This window comes from Cylas formicarius, unplaced genomic scaffold (assembly GCF_029955315.1).
Source record: "Cylas formicarius isolate icCylForm1 unplaced genomic scaffold, icCylForm1.1 PGA_scaffold_1__22_contigs__length_36826433, whole genome shotgun sequence".
Lineage (NCBI taxonomy): Eukaryota > Metazoa > Arthropoda > Insecta > Coleoptera > Brentidae > Cylas > Cylas formicarius.
In genome coordinates this window covers 28,876,747-28,897,192 of record NW_026844264.1, presented here as the reverse complement: position 1 = coordinate 28,897,192, position 20,446 = coordinate 28,876,747, and the positions used below count along the sequence as shown (strand labels likewise).

Sequence of the window (20,446 nt, the reverse complement as noted above, 5' to 3'; positions counted from 1 at the left end):
TTAAACGAAATGCCTGCTTTTGAGTAAAACCTAATCAAAGATGCTGAACATGAAAATGGAGATAACATAAACACGCTTGGCACCGTCGCGATTTATTTATGGTCAGTACCACAACCCGAATATCATGACCGGTTCAACCCCCTCCATTCCCTCGTCCTTCATATCACACTTTACCATCGGGGATTGCGTAATAGAGGAAGAGCGATAGAATCAATGTCGGTTTGTTTAATAATTATTTCATTGGTCGATAACATCGGGACATTGTTGCACGCACTCAAGCGTGTTACGAGAGCTTCTTTTTATTTCAATTTAATGTGTTATCCGTACAACGTCTTTCTCTTTCATCTACCTTTGCTCAAAAAAAAAAATCTTTGGTTCCCAAAATAGTCGAATAAAATTGTTTTTTTCTAATTTTCATCAATACTGTGGTCAAAAATTTGCATCGAAAACAAAAAAGCGCACATTAATGTACCATAAATTTTATTTGTAGTCGTTTTTTTTGTAAAACAAACGATTGTCGTGTTTATTCAATTTTAAGCTTGAACTAAGCTGGAATTATAACCTCAATTCTTTAATAATTGGTTATACATTAGATGTATGTTCCATCACCATCGTTGTCAAGTGCTGACAATAATTTTTAATTGACTCATTTTTTTTGCCACTAAGTAATGCCAGACGAAGTACCTTTAAGTCGATGGAACGCCACTTGGCATCTGTGATTAAACGGCATCGCCATTAATTAATTAAGGAGTGGCGAATTATTTAACACCAACATTCCCTTTAGTTGCGGTACTACGAGACAGAATCGCATAAAACACTGCAACCGTCCCACTTCAACTTATTTTTTTTTTCAGAGCGTTTTTGCTTCGAAATAGCCATTCGAATTCCAATAGCCTTGTGTTAACGTACACTCACAGGGGTCGGGCTCACCATCATTACGTCAAACCGTTGGAAATCAGTATGCAGGACGGCCAAAAATGCGTCGTTGCCACGTTGGACGGGATGACCAAATTTTTTGAGGTCCACGAGTTGATCGAGTTTTATCGGTTAAATCAAGGCACTTTATATTCTGTGTAAGTGATTTTTATCTGGTTTTTAACAACAGATACTCCAGAGGGTTTGTTTGCGCAGCCGTGCGCTTTGTTGACACTAACCTGAACTTTGCTCCCGTTTTCCCAGAACATTTAACGAGATCAATGCATATTTTGAGAAAATACTATTGAATGCCGCAATGCCATTGGTTAAAAACTATAGTTTAAATCTTGCACATGCACATATTGAATGGACCTTCTCTAATATTTTTTCATAGTCGTTTCATGAGTTCCTGTATTATCGGCATAGGCAGTAGCTATGAAGTAATGCGAAAATCAATATTCCGCTGACCTGTCAGCAGTACTATCGTTATTTAAAGCCCCTGTATTATTTAATAGCTAAATAGTTTCAACGACTAATTAAATATTAAAAACGGTTCTTTTGGTTTCAATTTTGACATAATTTAACAAAATACGTTTTCCGTTTCAGGCTGCGGTTTCCAATAGAACGCAGTAGGAAAAAACGCGACGATAAGACTCAGAGTCCCTGCAGCAGTTCCGCCCAAGAGGAGTCCTGCGTATCGGAACAACAAAATCTCGACTTTTCCGCTCAGAAGGCTGCAGATATCGCGGAACCACTAAATCCCAATAATTGTCCGATCTGTGGCGTCGTCCTTGGGTGGCAAGTTCCCGGTAAACCCGAGAAATGCAGAATATGCTCGCCCCACAAAGAGCCAGATTCCAATCCGACATGATCTGCTCTCCGCTACTACTTTACGGCTAATTTGGTCACTGACTTGCTGTGCGTTGCACCAAAAAGTAATATTTTCCTTTTTTTTTTCTTCATTGATTTTTCTAAGTAGATCTCAATATTGTGTAATCTTAGACATATATCTAGTGGTTGTTTTCTAAGGATTCTTGACGATAATCTGGTCCGTAGGATGTGATTGTAGTTTTTTTTTTTTGAGGATTTTGATGTCGCCTGTTTTTTATGCAAGAGTTTATCAAACACTGGCCATTTTGTCAAAACAGGCAACTCTCGTCGGATTTAAATCAGAACCCAAAGACGAAACTTTCTGTACGATTTCCTTTGGGTAATATCTCGTAAATATTTAGACACCACATCGTTTATAATTTCCTTGTTTTTTCGTGTGTTTATAAAGTCTTTAAAGTCAATTAGTGTAACGAATTATTTTTCCGTCGAATATATTTACCCTTAAATACTGACACCGTCTTTTTTACCCGTATAGTAGTTTTGTGCGGGTGACAAGCTCAGCAATATCCTTTTTTTTTACTATCTCAACCCGATAAACCGGATAAAACAAAGTTGTGGCTGCAAAAAGCCGCTCATATTTTCCTTTTTGTGCTGAAGCCGTTTTGACGATTTCCCTTTTGGATAAAAATACGAGATTTGACTTTCGCATGGATTCGCATTTAACGACTACGAATGCGAATAGTTGAAATCCTTCAGTTTTCAGGGATATGTTTTGATAGTCGTACGGTTCGTTAGATTCATTTTAGGAACGTAAGTTTAAGATTGTAGCATTAAGTAATACTGGGAGCATCAGAAAAGTAAAAAAATTGTAATTTTAAGGTAAGAGTTAGGTTAGACGGGCGTTGTTTTTGTCTTACCCTGTAACTTAATATCAACACGTTACTGTTCCATCTGGCAAGAAATTGAAAACCCAAAACGAAACAAAAACAATCGCCATACTTTGATCTGCGCGTGTATTACAATATGCTTTTTGTCAGTATTAATCTTTTCGATACACAGGGTGACGTATGATAGATAGGTAGTTGATAATCTCTCCAATTTAAAAAGAAGTTTTATATAATTGTCCCGGAAGGCTGTGGTTGCTTTCTGTTTTAGTGTGATTTTAAAGGTGATAACATTTATGTGTGATAATTTGGGTCTCGGTCAGGGAAAATATGGGATTTTTTTATGAAAAAAAAAAAAACACGTTGTATAAGACTGCTCTAACTGAAACAATCCTTTCAAAAACCACACATTGAACTGTAATTTTGTCACGCGATATTTCGCTGAGCTTGATGTTTAATTGGCGGAAAGCTCTCACGAGAAATGGAAAAGCAATACGAATACCAGAAAAATTCAAGTAGATTGTGATATTTTTTTAGTTTGTAAAGAATATGATAGGAAGTACAAAAATCTGTAAACGGTGATAGAAAACGTTTGGTAAATTGTGTTGCAACTGCGCTTTTTCTAATGTTCGGCATCTCGGGCTGGTTTGAAATAAAAGATGGCCACGATATGGAACTTTTTGAGGTTACCCGGGGGGAATCAAGGGCCAGTTTTGAATACTTTTAAATATAAGAATGACTGAACAGTCAGTAGGTCGGTGTCGAACTTTTTGAGTGTCGTTGCAAAGCTTCGTATTAGAGATACTTCAGTATATTTTTATAAATGTCATTTCAGCGTTCAACTATTTAAATATTCATCATTGTAATCTCATTCTTATGCACAAATTTGTATTTCGTTTTTTAACCACTTTCAATAGAACTATGTATTCGCTTGTATTCCATCGAGTAAATTAAGTAATAAAAGGACATAATCACAGAAGTAGTAACTTAGCTTAGATAGTTAAGTGTATCCTATAAAATGTATTCTCTTCGTTTATGTTATCACATTTCTTTTCTATTTTTATTGTTTAATATATTCGACTCATACAATTTATAAAAATATAATTGTTTTATTTTTAATCCCACGGGCTCGGGAGAATTTAAGAATTATTAAGGCAACATGGTAAGTAAAGAAAGTTGAAGAACTGATAAGTTGCTTTGTATCATATGGAGATAATTTAGATTTCTAAACGAGATCTCTACACACGTGCTTTTCCTAGAAAATTTAACCGAAATATAGCTTTGTTTGATGAAGCGTCAGCAGCCACGATGATTGTCCAAAACCGCTACGTCTTATTAGTTGGTTCTTGTTTTTAAGTTTGTTTGATAAAAGTCTTTACTAACTTGCATTTACAGCTGCTGTAAAAACTTTTTCATCCTTTCCGTAATAAATAATACATTAGTTTCGTTTAAAAATACTTGTATTTGTCCTTAAAAATTAGCATCATTGCATAAAACGTTCCTCTTATTACGCAAAAAAAATACATTAATACTCAAATTAAGTACTCTCAATTCACTGGGATAATTAGAAACTTACTCGCAAAGCCACATCAATGAAATTTTTTAAAAATTACATAAAACATTTACGACACAGGTTATTCATAAGAAAACCAAGTTAACAGAAAAATTTTTCGCAGTATGATTGTTGGTGGTATAGTTAGAGTCGGACTAGTTAAGTTAAAGAAGGATGCATAGCGATCTGTTACTTGTTGCACAGTAGTTTGGGCAACGACAACTTCTTGCCTTTAAAAGCGCACCACAGTGATTGATTCGTTTATATGTGGTCCAGTTTATTGTTCATCACAATTTTTTTGTATCCAATGATTCAAAATTGTGGGTAGGATAGAAAAGTGCTGAGAACGATAATTTTCGGAAGACAAAATTCTGGGTAACCAATTGAAATGGTTAATTAGAAGAAAATAAACTCAGAACAAAAGCAGTCATTGAATCAAATTTAATTGTAGATGTCCTAGGTAATTTATTCAATAACCTAGAGTTATTAGAAATTATATTAAATATTAATATCCAATATACAACAGAAAAATATAAAGCACGTTTCGCTAACTTGTCTAACTCTATGCTCTTATCTAATTCCGATTAAGATTGAACAGTTACTAATATACCACCACTCTATTTTTTATACGCAAACATACTGTCATGGACATTCCACAGAAATAGCTCAAGACAAAAACAATGAACCAGCTACACGATAAGCACAATTTCATGTTTCTTATTTAAAATGTGTAAAAATACTTAAGTCACTTTACTTCATTGTGTCAGCATGTAACACAATTCTCACAATAATAATGAACTGCTAATTTAAAAATCACCTTTGGTTTGACTATTTTAAAGCTCGATGAGTTGATAGAACTTGGAGATTACAAAAATGCCTATTCAAAACAGGTCCAGCTGATTATGCATCACTTACATTGTTTTGCGCATTTTCCTTAATGTCGCTAACACACTCGTAATCTTTGTTGTTTTTCTCAAAGGTATCTTCCGCGATGGCCTTGAGTTTAGCCTCCATATTTGCACCAGTTTGGGCCACCATTTTCGCAAAATAGCTGTTCACATCCTGCAAGAGTATGTGAGGTGGTGCGAACTCCACACCCTGACCGCCTTCCATTACTAAGACCTTGTCATAATCCATTATTGTGTTCAATCTAAAATCCATTATATAATAGACACATACTTGGAAAGATAAACTAATTCAAGTGTTTAGTTTGAAGTCATAAATAACATATAAAAACTGATAAAAAAAGGTTAATTTGGTTACCTGTGTGCAATTGTTATGACTGTACAATCTTTGAAACAGTCCCTCATCGTCTTCTGTATAAGCGAGTCAGTGTTGGGATCAACATTAGCTGTCGCCTCATCCATTACCAATACTTTATTATTTCTAAAACAAGACAATATTAATTTGGGCCTCTGCTAATAGCATTTGTACCGTACCTGACAATGGCACGTGCTAAACATATCAACTGTCTCTGACCAGCGCTAAAGTTTCCGCCACCCTCACTAACAGGCATGTCCAAATTAGAAACGTGTGATCTTAGTTCAACCCGGTCTAGAGCTTCCCACAAAACATCGTCTGGATGTTTACCAAAGGGATCCAAATTGTACCTCATTGTGGCCGAAAAGAGGGTAGGCTGTTGCGGTATGATGGATATCGACGATCGCAAGTTCTTCAAGCCAACTCGACCCGTATTTTGACCATCTAATTCGACAAGACCGTCGACAGGGGCCAAACGGAATAAGGCAGCGACCAACGAAGACTTACCTGCCCCTGTTCGACCAACCACACCAATCTGACATTGCCAAATATCAAAATATTAAAAAAACAAAACCGAAACCTTTATCGTGTGTGCATCAGCAGTCATACATCTTAGTTAATACTTACTTTTTGCCCTGACTCGATCTGAATGTTCAAATTTCGTAAAGCAGGTGGCGCTTCTGAGGCGTACCTCAAAAATGCATGCCGGAAGAGAAGGGAACCTTGTTGCGGCCATCCTATAGGCGGTCTATCGCTTGGCATTGGGTCCCAAGGACCTTCTTCGTCGAGTTTAGTATATTGGAGTACTCTTTCAACACTTGTCATATTTGATGCCACTTCCGCTGATTGTCGGACGCCATATTGCAACATCCCTTTGAAAGATAGCAAGTGGCGGAACCAATAAAAAAAGTGATAAAACTGTGATGAAATTTACCAGTCAAAACGAGAGTTTGCGATATGACAAGGCCCACGTTGCCGCTCAGCGTGTTTTCGTCTCCGAAAATTAAAAACTGAAAAGTCACCAATGCTAAAAATATTGTACTGATGACGTCCAAGTAGAAGCCCAGAGATTCACTGATAGCGCCGAACAAGAACCAAGTTCCCGTGTGCTGATCCTATAAACAACGCTACATTTTTCAAACCTTCTTGTTGAGGTCACTTAGGTGTCACCTGCAAAACGTCAAATTCGTTAACAACTATATCTTGTGCGTTGAAGGCCCGGATTGTTGATAATCCATATAAAGAGGCCGAGACGTGGGAGAAAACCGGAGCTCTTGTAGTACCTTCCAGCCTTTTGATATCCTGACCTGATGCCAAATAAATCACCCTGGCGTACCAGAATAACGCTCCCAAAACCACCGCCGGTGCAATCATCCAGGGACTCACGATAAACACCTTAAAAGAGCGGTGAAAACAAACCGATTATGTCTTTAAAATAATGGACGATTACCATGCCCAATATACCGCACATAATGAAAAATATTTGTAATGTCTCCAGCAAACATTTGGGCAGCATTTCGTCCACCGTACCCATGTCCTTGGAAAACCTGTTTAGGATACGTCCGGAAGGGTTGGTATCGAAAAAATGCATAGGCGCCTTCAGTACGCAACTGAACATCTTATTGTGGAGACCTTTGGAGGCATTCATACATATTTTCATAAACAAAATCGATCTACAACAAAAATTGCGGAAAAAATATTGTTGTCTTTATGAAAGGATCGATTTTTCCAGAAGAATTTTTTTAAGTTATGGCCCTAATAAATACACTGGCGCGCAAAAAATTCGGGTTAATGAAGAAATTTTAAATAATTTGGGCAAAAAAAAGTCTATCACCAAATGGTCGGTCTAGTACAGTGACTTATTTGCTTTCCTACAAATGCGGATGGGGATATTTATTATCTGTCAGTTTTTGTCAGCGTTTCAACCTTTTATGAAATGACGTAATTTGGGCCCAATTAAAAATTTTAGCGTTAGATACTTTCCAGTATAATGTTCATTCATCTCTATAAAACTTCATGATTGCTTAGTGTATTTTAGATCTTAGAACCGGTCATAATGCCTTTAGAATCCTATCGTTGTGGTTAGAATTGTAGCACAAGATGGTCGAGGAAAACAGGAAAGTGCAGGAATTGTTAGTAGGAGTATATGTGCTGTACAAAAGGTATACCAACGCTACGAGAAGACTGGCTTGATCACTAAAAGACCAGGAACCGATCAAAGATTTTGCCTCTCTGGGTCAGGTGTACGTCAGAGAGTATGGAGGAGACCCAGAGAAATATGCCCTAGGTTATATTGATGAAAGACTTCCACATCGTGGTGGTTTGGTTGGAGTTTATGGTTGAAAATTCTGGATAACCATGCTACGCCCTTAATGACCGCCATGGGCGAAGATGGTATTTTTATGCACGATAATGCTAGACCTCACACTGCCATAGCTGTCAGTCCAGACATGAATCCCATTGAATATGTATGGGATGAGATGGAACAATGCATTCGAAGACAGCATCCAAAAAGTGCCCCAAAAAAAGAGAGAGAGTTGTTAATGCAAGAATGGAACAACATCGATCAGAACGTAATCGGAAATTTAATTCAAAGCATGCCTCGTCGATTATAAGCAGTCAAAAACGCAAGGGGAGGGAACATAAGTTATTAATTTTCAGGTTTTCTGAATATTGTTATTACTCGTTTCTTTCGTTACAAATAAAAATTAATTGGGCTTTGTTTATAATAGACATTTTTTGTTTTCCTACAAAATCATGAAACGAAAATAATGAAAAAACAATCGGTTAACGAAATACAATAGGACAGATCATTTTTCTCCTACCAGATCGACCATTCGATGAAAAACTTTTTTTCCCAGAAACTTTGTAATTTTCTAAGTGACCTAAATTTTTTGATCGCTAGGGAAATATGGATCAAATAATAACCAACATACCTGATTGTTGTCAATATAATTGAAGCAATAATTAGCGCTGTGTAAACGTAAATATAAGTGTTCTGTGAAAAGTCATCATCTTGAATACTTAGAGGTAGTTGCCCGGCAGTACTGTTGGGTTCAGAAAAATTTGAGGATTGATATACTGGATCTATCGTTGTCTCTGTAATATTGTCGTTTCCGACATGTAACCGGTTTGTGCTATTAAATTTTCTTTCTTCCATATTGGTCCTAAAAAAACATTTTATGTGACGGTTACTACCATGCGAGTGTCAATTTTTTACCAATGAGTCACCCACATATCGACGGCGTTACAAGTCACTTGGGCAATCGCCAGCAAGAACAACAAAAACAAAAGGTTGAGTACTGATGCTCCGGCTTTGTAATATTCCAAGTAGGTATCCTTCGCCAAAGAACCTTTCTCGAGCAATTCTTCCGTTTCTTCGGGCTCTTCACCAAAAATGGAACTCTGCAAGATACGGTAGGTAAAAAAAATGACAAAATTTAAACAATCTACAATCCGACCAATTAACAAAACTTTCGAAACTACCAGCGCAAAGGGAACTTACGGCGACTGAAGAAATGGATTGCAAGACACTAATATCCCTCTTTTCAATCTCGGGGGTGGGTTCTTTTTTTGCTTCCTGTTCTTGCCTTTCCTGCTGTTGCTCTATTTCTTTTGACAAAGCGGATAATTCGTGTTCGGAGAGATCTTTATACGTTCCCATTTTCTCAATTTTACCCTAAAAGCGTTAGGTATTAGACCGGGTTGTATAATTTTGAACTTTGAGTGATCTCTCCTCAAGTTGAAAAATAGGATGAATAAGATAAAAAATTCTTTAAAAGTTTTAAATGATGGCACAGTGCTTAACGTTGTTATTAATTAAAGAGCTAAGATTTAAAGAACATTTAAAAAGTATATTTCAAATGCCTTATACGATATTAAAAATATTATACAGTAATAGACATATTTTAGGTCAAAAGTTAAGGAAAAAGTTGTGCGAGTTCCTTGTCTTATCGAATTTTAATTATTGTAATTTTGTATATGATTTTTGTCTAGATAATGAAAGCGAGTGTAGAAGAGTGTGTATGGCTTAAGAAAATATAATAAATATATAATATAAACAGAAGCCTACATTTCTGTACACTTTTAATAAAGACTATAAACGATCAAGATACTCTGTCCTCGATTCGCAAACGAATAGTGTTTAGCCCCGAAATACGTAACAGGAATGTTAGGGCTAGGGAATTTTTAACATGGCCTCATCATCAGAGTGCCATGTTTCGGAGAAGTTTTTCGTATAACGCCGCAAAATATTATAATTCAATACATTAAAATTAAATATAAGAAACAATTACTGCATCTGCAGATTTTTTTTCTGGTTTTCTAATGCATAATCATGTTTTAAAAATTCGTAGATTGAATAGGACGTCATCATCAATTTCTTTTTTAATTTTGATGTGTATTATTGTGCCACGCACTGGTTCAGTAATTCTAAGCTAGATTGGCCAGTCGACGGTACAACTAATTGGTCATGTATTATATGTTTGTTATGCTATTATCTGAAATAAAAGTCGTTCATTATTATTATTATTATTATTATTAAAAATGATCACGTAATGTTCCAAAAAAATATGAATTATAATACAATCACAGTAATCGCAAACTACAGTAAAATGATAAGATGCATGAATTAAACTAATTATTAATTTCTTAAATAAACCAATTATCATTTAAACGTTAACAAATATATTTAAAGTCTCATTATATTGAGGCTGTTCTGTTGATTAGTATTGAGCACTACTTTTCCTTTCTTTCGTATGGAAAAATGATTACTTACATTGTTCATAACTATAATGATGTCGGCGCCCTTTAGGAACTGCACCTGATGAGTTACGAGTATCCGCGTTTTACCTCTGAGGAAGCCCTGCACGCAGCCCCTAAACAAATGCTTGCCCACGTGAGCGTCCACCGCAGATAACGGATCGTCGAGGAGGTAGATGTCAGCCTCGCGGTAGACCGCGCGTGCGAGAGCAACGCGCGCCCTCTGCCCGCCGCTAAGGGCGGTACCACGTTCACCTACAAGCGTCTTATCCCCGTGGCTCAGCTGTTGAAAGTCCCGTTCCAATGCGCAAGCGCGCACCACTTCCTTGTACCTTTTTAATGATTTCGCAGAGTACAAAATAAAAAAAAATCACCACAAATTGTACTTAACTGACCTACCTGGCTCTTACGTATGGGGCACCAAACAAAATATTCTGGCGCACGTTCGAGACAAACAACCACGGTTCTTGCGATGAGTACGATACGCGTCCGCATACTTCCATGGTTCCCGAACTAATGGGCAGTTCTTTAAGAAGAACCTAAGGATATTTGAATAAGACCTACAACAACACTATTTAGACGTACCTGCAGCAAGGAGCTCTTTCCCGATCCGACCGAGCCCACGATACAACACAAAGTACCGGGCTTTAATTCAAAACTAATGCCGATGAGGCTTTCGACGATCGGATTTGCCAACCAACTGGCACTGACATTACTTAGTTTGATAGCGCCGGTTTTTTTCGGAATTTCATCTACAAAAGTCAGGAATATTCAAAAATTTCGCTAGATATGGGCAGTATTTCTCGTGACCTTTTCGCTTTTTTTGCAATGTTATTGAATTTTGAGATTTGTTTTCTATTAACATTTTTTTCCAAAACTTCTGTTAATATTTTTACCAACGACGCCAAAAATTCTTGTAAGCATTTCAAGTTACTATTTACCTAGCAGATAAAGTTTATTTTCATTTGCCAAAAATTGTGGAAATATGTGATATTACAGGCTTATACACACTGACCAGTTAAAACATAATAATTTAAGATATTCCTAAATAAGTTCAAATTAAATTAAACTTGAATTAAGTTAATACTCTTAACCGACAATGATGATCCAGGTTTATCTAAGCTATTTGACCACATATTAAATTTTGTGCAAATATTTATATCGAAAAAAGTTCTAAAATTTTTCATATAATCTAGAATCAAAATCTACGGGGAAGTAAGAAAGTGTTGGGGATGGTCTATTGACCATTTCTTAATTGAGTAGTGAAATTCGATCAAAATGTTTTAAATAACAAATGTAGAGTGTTATCTATCATTATTTAATTGTAATATGTATTTTATAACAAATTTTATGCGTTTGTGATGCCCACTGTATCCGTAACTTTCTTCAAGGAGTACCCCAATACGATGCTTAGCAATTCGGGAAATCCCAATAAAAATATCTATACTCGATTTAGTTCTCAGAACGACGCGATGGCGACGTAACGCACAATATAAATTTCATTGCATTTTAAAAATTATTTCGGTCAATTGACACAAAAAAAATTGGCGGTCAATTCCGCAACCCTAAAGTAAGATATTGATGTAGACATTGCTCTGTCGCACATATTTTTAAAATGGATAATTTTTATTTTTTATATAATGCATGTAATATAACGTACCTTCAAATTTAATTACGTCCTTGTTTTCTTCCAAAAACAAAAAATCTTCTAACCGTTCCATAGACACCTTCATTTCGGCATAGGTCGATAGGGCCAGTGGAAAAAATATTGACATGTAAAGTTGTACGGTGTTCAATAACTGCGCCATAGAAAACACGACTTCACCGGTAATATTGTTATTAGTAAGCACGAAAGTTATCACAGCTATGTACAAAGTGGCCCTTTCGGTAAACAGCATCAAAGCTAAGGAGAAGCCTTTCAAGTAAGAAGTTTTCGTCACCACATCGATTTCGTTTCTGGAGCATTCAGGATATTAATTATTGCGCATTGAAAACTTCGAGAAATTGGACTTACTTTCTCGCGACTTCGACGATTTTCTCAAATGGCTTTTCCCACGCATACATCTTAATTACTTGGATGCCGGATGTAATTTCGCTCATTAGTTTCACCCGATTGTCTGTCAGTTGGGCGATTTTAGCCCGCAAAGTGCCCTGAAGACTCGAAAGATACCCTGAAATGCAAAAGAGAAGGGACGAACTTTGATGCCAAGAAAATAAAGAACCAAGTAAACTAACACGACAAAAAACAAATGGTGGAATCCCAACTAATATTTAAATAGTCATGGCTCCCAATTATTAAAATAAAATCAACCTTCAATGACATAAATATTAATAGAACTAAGCAAAACTAACCAAAAATTTTACATCCTTACCTGTTCCTTCCTTCAGGGGTTTTATATGCAAGAAATCAAGGAAAATTTCGTAATTGAACTTTACCCACCTTGTAGAGGAACTGCTTGTAAAGTTATGGCACCTAATGCTGGCAACGCTGCCCATCCAATGTAACTGTACATAATGTAAAGCGCTATAGCAGTTTGTATGGGCATGATCCAAATATAATGCAGGAACCACGACGCCATGTCAAAACGTATAACGTCGTTTGACAATAAATTCACCAGTTTACCGGCGGCAGTTTGCCCCGACGATTGCTGATTGAGTTTCAATAACTACATCAGAGAAGGAAACAATGTTGTTCCACTCGGAATACAATCTGGTAATTATATACCTTTCTGTAAATGAGAGAACAGGCTGCTATCCGAACCCTCATACCAACCCTTTGGATGCCCATCTGACAGTAGTGCATAATTACAATGTTGAGGAAACATAATCCCACTACTCCAATTCCTAAGGCCCACCCCACTTCTATAGGCTGTTTCGTCGCCGCTTTGTCATAAAATTTGATGAATCTGGCGAGGACTATAGGCAGGAGCATTCTGGGTGTAAAGTGAGTAGAGTAAGGTGTTATCCGATTCTGATATGATTGTCGGCAATAAAAAATAACGCGTACAATACCGAAAGAACCCTTTTGTTGTAGCTTGAATTTGCAAAATATAGTTTATTGTATTATTTCTTTAAATAGCTTAATTATTTCAACACGTCCTATGCGTACATTAACTAACAAAACGACACAAAGCAAATTGATCAAAATCGACTTTATTTTTGTTTTCAATTACTCTTGCTAAAAAAAAACCTAAACAACTTAAAAAATGTGTACTTGGTAAGAACTGATTTTAGCAGCTCTGTTTCTGAGTCAACTTCAAGTAAAATAACAATTAAAGTAAAGAACAGGAATTTGTATAGACTGCTTGTTTTTTCCACATGGTTTTGAACATAAAAAATAAAAACTTGACTGTACCTATACCTATTTGGTTGTTAGTGTGGCCATGATTATGCAAATTAAAATTAAACTAGAACGAGCTATAAAGGTACTCACTTGATAACGACACTTTGAAGAAACAGAAAAACGCCATAACCGAAGTAGCTCTTTGCAAAAGTCTTGAATATGGCTCTCTGCAAACTGGGTTTGAGCTCTTTCTTGGACTTATTGTTCTGGGCCTTTCTTATTTCTTCATTCCAATTCCTAAATTCAAAAGTCCTTGGGGTTTTGTCAATTAAAGGAATTTTGTTTTGCTTACTTTTCTAAGGCATCTCCCAGCGGGCCAGATAAATCGTCTTTGACGCTGTTGTAGATGTCCTTTACTTCCAAGTCCTTATTGTATCCGTATTTGAAAAAGGGTAATACCCAACTGCGAACAATTCAAACAAATGAGAAAAAAAAGAGAAAATTGTTGACATTTGCAATATTTTTCAAAAATGAATGAAAAATAAATTATCGGTGAACCCGTATGAAAGCTAAACTCGAACGCGTGTTCTCATCTCATCAATTCAAAAAAGGCAACAAATTTTTTTTTGTCTGGTAACCAAAAATTATTATTTTTGGGCGAATTATAATAAAAAAAAATTTCAAATCTCCTTCCCAACCAATAAGACCAAGCAGCGTTCAGCAACCAACATCTTTACGAAAATATTATTGCCGCCCAAGGCGTATCAATTTTTACAGTGGGTACCATCAAATAACAATATGCGTTAAACCATATGGCACACCCTATATTCTTTTATTTTTAATCATGAGATAGATTAAATCCTATGCAGGATATGACATTTTTAGCCGGAAATGACTACAATAACTAACTAAGCACGACCTACAACAAAGCAGTAAAACGACAGACGAAACAATAGATGAGTACTACTAAATAGAGAATAAATGGCGGTCGCTATAGAGTTATATGTTCGTTTATATGTGTTCATTGAGACATTTGATACTTAAAAAGCGCCAAATTAAAAGAAACAGTATTCGTGAAAGGGCGTGAATAGTTTACCGTCGTTATCAGTCGCAGAATTAGTTCTTGAGATAATCATATTTGTGTTATTTTTCTTTGAGTGTCTGATAATAATACACACAAAAAAATGAAGATTTGTTTGTTCCAACAAAAAACAAATGTGAGTCTTACTGAAATACGCTTCGATAAGTATAGAACCTTAGAAGCAATGTACTGAAAGATGGGCTTTATCTTCAACCCCATAAAACTGAAAGTTACAACCTGCATTGTTGAATCGAAAGGAGTACTAACAGCCAAGTTAAAATTCCTTGTTTGATCAAAAGTAGTTTTTATTTATCATAGAAAGAAAAACTAGATCAGTAAATACATATTTATAAAAATAAAATATCACTTATGAGGCTTTGCCCTGAATATCTGCACCATTACAAATTCCCATAGGTTGTAAATTTTTATCTGGTTATTGGTTTGGATTATTAATTTACAAATGGAGAAAAACAAAAAACCAAACCTTTTTTTTTATATAGACTTTAAGAACACTATATCATCTAATGTGGTTAAACTAGTCCTTTTGGGTGAGTGATGGGTACTGATATATGTGACATATTCGATATATTGCATTCATGCATCGTTTAACCCTCGGTCTAACCTAAGTAAAAAATTGACTTTCTGGCTTGTTTACCAGCATAAATAAAAGTAGAATAAACATAAAAAAATATTTATTGGTATTACCACTTGTTTGTGGTAAATTTGTTAGTTATTACTTAACGGCTATCATAAACTCAAAATTTTAAATTAGTATATTATGCAACAAGTGCGGTAAACGGATTTGACTCACGAGTTTATTTGACACGAGCGGAGAGTTTACCGAACGTGTTGCATACTATATTTTTTCTACGACCGTTAGTTTACGAATACATTCTCTGACACGACCGTTAGAATCGACAAATGTCAAAATTGAAAGCGTGGGAAATATCTCCGAAAACATCCGAAGTGGCTCGGATCCGTGGGAAACGAAACTGACGTGGCAAAGTGACGCTTCCCGCACACTATATCGGTGTGTAATTAGGTATTTTACAGACGGCAGTAGAAAAACATTTGTATAGCCCTAGGTAGAAGAAACGACACAATAACCGTATTGTCGTAGTAACAACCGCACGAAAAACGATTTTCGAATTATAAAATTAATTCAATCCAGGTATCGCATGAGTCTTGAAATTAGCTCTACTAGTTGAGTTTTACTGCATTATCCATAGGGTTATATGCCTACTAAATGAGCAATGTATGATAACTTAAATGATGATGAATCTTTTTGCATTCAATTTAATGCAATATTTCTGATTTGTACACTCAGTAATCCATGATTCCATGATCAGAAAATTTATCACGGCTAAATTACTGACATAGTTATTTACGGCGAAACACTTCATACAAACGACTTATTCCTAGTTTGTAGGTGCAAATTGATAACCTTGAACCAATTCTCAGTTAGGATATGTAGTAAATACTTTAAGAATACTTAGACGAGGCATTTTTATTCGGATTAATTTTTGATTTGTCGATTATCGGCATAGATCGACGTAACAAGTTTAATTAGTATTTTACAAAGGCAAAGGTCAGAACGAAAGTAAAGTTCTTCTGACTTTTTTTACTAAACAGTACACTTAATTAGTCCAATATTACATTTGCATGTTGTCCATGAAAATGTGGTCCGAAAATATAATGGCAAGTTATACATTTTATCCCAATGTTGCTTTCATACAGGAAACTCTTAAGAGAGCTCTAGGACCCACTGAATATAATAAAAATAATAATTTAATATTACGTAAAATTTAATATAATGGACATTAGTACGGACCTCTTGAAACTTGAAACATTTATTAAATTATATAAAATATTTTTTAAGTTTATCAGGATTTAGGATTATATGTATCAGTAGAAAAAAATTAACTTGAAAAATTGCTTCCATTTTTCCGGCCGACAGATTTATAATATTATTTATCAAAATAACACAAAAACGCCGACCAATTTTGTTTACTTTAGAAATAATAAAATATATACAAATATTGACGATGCCGTTATCTTTCAAAATACCCAAGTTCATACTACTACCAAAATTTTTAGAATATGTATATCAATAAATTACTTGTGAGCTGTTTCTACTTGTTTGTTAAAAGCACTGTAAGCTATCGAACTTTATAGTAACTTAAAAGGCTTCAGTAAATACGGTCAAGAGAAATAAGTGCCAATTATGTTCATGTTCTTATTATAGCCACTAAAGGACGTAATACCAATTGTAAATTTCTCAAAAATTTCGCAGCATATTATCTCAGGACCGCCTTATCAGAATTTATTGCCCTCCGTGCCAACTTTTCCTTACGCATCAGCTAAACAGTAATATTGTTGCTTTTTACTATGAAATGTTGTCAAATTATAATATAAATGTTAATGCATTGGCACACAAGAGACTAATAATAATAATAATAATAATAATAATAATAATAATAATAAAAGCTGAGAAAACCGCAATAAGTTCCTCTTTCCTATATCTATCTTTTTTGCTGAATATTAAGAGAAAACTTTATTATAACTGTTTTAAAGTAATTTGCTATATAAATAAATAAAATTAATTTTATAAGTTAATTAATAATACTGTAGATAGATAGGTAGGTGTATAAAAATCCCAACTAGGTTTTATTTTCAATTTTATAGTCAAAGCACGTCTCGCAGCACAGTTTTATAAAAATTAGCCACATAAAAACGTTTACAGCCTTCAAATTATTATACGAGCGCCTAAATCTATTTAATACCAACACAAACAACAGTGAATAGAAAATCTAAAGTTAGCATATTTCCGTAATATGAATCGCAATCATCAAAAATATGCAATTCAAGATTTTTTCATAAATTCATAAATAACAATAAGAAAATGAACATTAACATCTGACTATTAATATAATTTTGAAATGTTAATTTATTACCAAAAAAACAACTGTGAACAATAATTCGCCTTTTCTTCTGGACTGGGGTTATCAAATTTCTTACTGGAATCCATAATTTAAAATTTAGGCAATAAAACTAGAATTTTTCTTCTCGGAATGAATGAAAAATCTTTGATTATGACACGACCATCGCGCGGTGATATCACTAAACACGAGTAAAATACTTAGGGATGTTTAAAAAAAAAATTGTCCTCATATTGCACTCGTAACACACACTAAAAACTATCTAAAAATGAACTTGACGTTTATTTAAGAAAAGCACGAATTATAATTTGAGGTTAGGTGCAGCAGAGAACATGAAATGCATAGATTACTGATGCCCTTAATCAACTCATTTTGGGGTTGCCGGTTGAGCAGGATCAATGTTTGGTATCGCGTATCTGGTGTTAACATCATTTACCAGGTAAGTGAAATCAAATCGCGATAATGAAATCGAATTTTTAGAAATTAAAATAGACAATAATTAATATGCACCAAGTTTATATGTGGTTAGTATTACCTCAAAATTCATTCATTTTTTGTTAGGACCATAATGAATATTGGGGGTTTTTAAGTTTAAAAAGTTGGCGTCTTATCCTGCCGCGTTCCATGACTTTCAGACTGTGGGCCAAAAACCATTGACAACTTTAAAGTCAGGTTGATTGGGAAAAAATTAAGCAGTTATTTTTTGCTCATATTAAATTTCAAATTGTTGAACACCACAATTAGCCAGTAACTACTGTGCCATGAATAGGATGAATCCATTTAAATTCGCATTTAAGAGTAAATGTCCTAATAAAAGAGAAATAGGGTTTCTCAATTTCTATCAATTCTAAAGGTCTCTTAAAAGTTGTTCCAAACAGAAGCAAATAATCTTAACATAACTCGAAAAACAAATGAAAGACTATAAATTTTCGAAAATTTTTATTCTAAAATTTTTTCAGGTACTGATTCTGTAGCTTTTGTACCCTCTTGAATGTCCCAATCTCGCTCCCATACTCCTTGACCAGAAAAATTGTATTCCTTTTCAATCAGATAAAGAACTATGTTTAACCTTTGCACTTGATTTAATCCTTTTACATGCATAAATGTTGAATTTTTTAATTTACCAACAGCCTGTTCAACTCTATTCCTAAAAAAATAAATTAAATATTTAGCAACAGCCTAGTATGAAACTCACTTTGGGTATAATATTAGGCATATAACTCGTCGAATACTAGAAGGTGCAAATTTTCTACTAATTAAATAATCGTAGGTTCTCTGCATTTGAAGGAAAGGAACTTTTAAGTAAAAAGGGTGTACTCTAATGGCACTCAGAAGTGATTCTCCATCTTCTTGAAAAAGGCTTTTTAAAAAGTTTGACACGTCTTTAGAACTATAGGCATCTGTTCCTTGTTTAATGTGATTATCAAACTGTTCAGTTGTACCTGAAGCTAAAAATTTCAATTTTAATTAAAACCCAAACAAGAATAAAATTGCTTACATAACAGCATGAGACTTGCACATTTCAATTCTACTTGTTGTAAAAATGATAGCCTGGATGTAGCTTTATTATGATGAACTACCAGCTCTAATATATTTGGATTTCCAAGAAGTACTCTCAGATCTGGGATTCTTTCAATTTCTTCGAGCCTATACTTAACTGTTTCTGGTGATATTTGAAAGATAGCTGGAGTCCTCTTTATCACTTCATCTGGAATATTCATTTCCTATAATTTTAAGAAAGATTACAAGGCATTGTCATAAGCATGCAAAAGCCAATTAGCTACCAATATACCTTAAGTATTCCATATACTTTAATGATATTTTTTGGAGAAACCATAACTAGTTTAGGATAACTTCTCATAGCAACTTTCATATCAATTCCGGCAATGTTATTTAAATCACCCAAAACCTTCTTGGGATATTCAGGGTAATTGTGCAATAAATATCCACACTTTAATATCTTTTCAGGCGAGAATCCCAACCCTTCAGCAATTTTAATATTTTCCCTAATCATTCGGAAGCTTTTATTTCTTATAACTCGATGAATACGAAAAAGCTTAATTAGATCTTCTTCACTTGCACCCAATTTTGCTTCTAGAACAGAAATCATAAATCAATTGGATTTTTTTTTTAATACTTACTCAGATAGTCACGTAAAATCAGATTATGTACTTCACTCCACAATTTGTTGTCATTTACAACATTTATTAATTCTTCCCTCGGAGGTATGTCCAAATATTGAGCAAAATTTTTGGCAACATTGGCATCAACCTTCAATAAATCAGCGTTTTTAAAAAATCTTATCTCCTTCTTCATATAGGTACGGGCTCTAAAAAATACCTACTGATACTTAAACTGCATTGTAATACAACCCAGGTCAAATTACCTACTTAGCTAAAATACGTGGAAAAATTTTGGTTAACCCTGTCTCTTCAAGTGCCATGTAATGATTATGAACTTCTAAAGGTTGCACAGTAAGCAATGATGGGTTGCTTAATATGTCATCATCAGAAAATCCAAAACGTTTGCAAAAACTTATGGATTCCCTCAAAGTTTCAGGGTTTTTACCTGTGAGATTAAACTTTTCTACAAATCGCTTGGCTTCGTGAAAGGAGAGTCCTACAATTTAGAACAATAAGTTTTTATTCTAAAATTGACAAAATTTTACTCTAACCAAAAATATCAGACAAAAACTGCGTTACTGCATTATCGTTCGAAGAATAAAACCTCAAATTACTGCATTTAAAAAGATTAATTCCTTTAAATATCATTTTTGAAAAAAAAAAATGTTTGGTTATGTAACGAAATTGTAAATGTAAATAGCCATGGATTCGTCTTCTTCTTTTTGCTATTAACAAAGAGGAGGGCTACCTTGGCCATTCGCTCATTACCGACGTCCGTTGAGGAATTTTTTTCTTTTGGTTACAGGCCAACAGTAAT

General features: G+C 34.7%; 3 protein-coding genes across 4 annotated transcripts in view; 1 reads left to right on the top strand and 2 right to left on the bottom strand.

Moving 5' to 3' along the window:
* The window catches only part of LOC132697477 (growth factor receptor-bound protein 10-like), a 136,308-nt gene extending 132,591 nt beyond the window's left edge, over window positions 1-3,717 (top strand). For both annotated transcript variants that reach the window (XM_060663043.1, XM_060663042.1), the window contains 2 exons: window positions 855-1,073; window positions 1,522-3,717. In XM_060663043.1, the coding sequence (XP_060519026.1) occupies window positions 855-1,073; window positions 1,522-1,786 (484 nt within the window). In that variant the 3' untranslated portion in view covers window positions 1,787-3,717. The remainder of the gene's footprint in view (window positions 1-854; window positions 1,074-1,521) is intronic.
* Window positions 3,718-3,972: 255 nt separating this feature from the next.
* LOC132696658 (ATP-binding cassette sub-family C member 4-like) lies at window positions 3,973-17,848 on the bottom strand. Its single transcript, XM_060661613.1, has 20 exons — window positions 17,522-17,848; window positions 13,839-13,949; window positions 13,637-13,783; window positions 12,929-13,136; window positions 12,644-12,869; window positions 12,218-12,374; window positions 11,864-12,159; window positions 10,789-10,955; window positions 10,603-10,742; window positions 10,220-10,535; window positions 8,948-9,121; window positions 8,663-8,847; window positions 8,379-8,609; window positions 6,893-7,115; window positions 6,613-6,837; window positions 6,377-6,557; window positions 6,070-6,314; window positions 5,622-5,977; window positions 5,446-5,568; window positions 3,973-5,332 (listed from the first exon to the last, which is right to left on the bottom strand). Exons 1-20 carry the CDS (start codon window positions 17,593-17,595, stop codon window positions 5,083-5,085), a joined length of 4,035 nt encoding a protein of 1,344 aa, XP_060517596.1. The 5' UTR covers window positions 17,596-17,848; the 3' UTR covers window positions 3,973-5,082.
* Window positions 17,849-18,445: 597 nt separating this feature from the next.
* On the bottom strand, window positions 18,446-20,304 carry LOC132697155 (transcription termination factor 5, mitochondrial). The gene is made up of 7 exons (XM_060662448.1): window positions 20,181-20,304; window positions 19,897-20,125; window positions 19,648-19,835; window positions 19,299-19,600; window positions 19,005-19,230; window positions 18,702-18,954; window positions 18,446-18,653 (listed from the first exon to the last, which is right to left on the bottom strand). Exons 1-7 carry the CDS (start codon window positions 20,275-20,277, stop codon window positions 18,446-18,448), a joined length of 1,503 nt encoding a protein of 500 aa, XP_060518431.1. The 5' UTR covers window positions 20,278-20,304.
* Between the last annotated feature and the right edge of the window lie 142 nt (window positions 20,305-20,446).

What these genes read in the sequence shown, in the direction of transcription:
- LOC132696658 (XM_060661613.1), bottom strand. Translation starts at nt 17,595, where the DNA reads ATGGATTCCAGTAAGAAATTTGATAACCCCAGTCCAGAAGAAAAGGCG. An exon ending in ACAAGCAGTTCCTCTACAAG is followed by an intron (nt 12,375 to 12,643) that starts GTGGGTAAAGTT and finishes TTTGCATTTCAG; the next exon opens with GGTATCTTTCGAGTCTTCAG. An exon ending in GTCATAACAATTGCACACAG is followed by an intron (nt 5,333 to 5,445) that starts GTAACCAAATTA and finishes AATGGATTTTAG; the next exon opens with ATTGAACACAATAATGGATT.
- LOC132697155 (XM_060662448.1), bottom strand. Translation starts at nt 20,277, where the DNA reads ATGATATTTAAAGGAATTAATCTTTTTAAATGCAGTAATTTGAGGTTT. An exon ending in GTTTTTGTCTGATATTTTTG is followed by an intron (nt 20,126 to 20,180) that starts GTTAGAGTAAAA and finishes TCTAAATTGTAG; the next exon opens with GACTCTCCTTTCACGAAGCC. An exon ending in TGCAAGTCTCATGCTGTTAT is followed by an intron (nt 18,955 to 19,004) that starts GTAAGCAATTTT and finishes TGAAATTTTTAG; the next exon opens with CTTCAGGTACAACTGAACAG.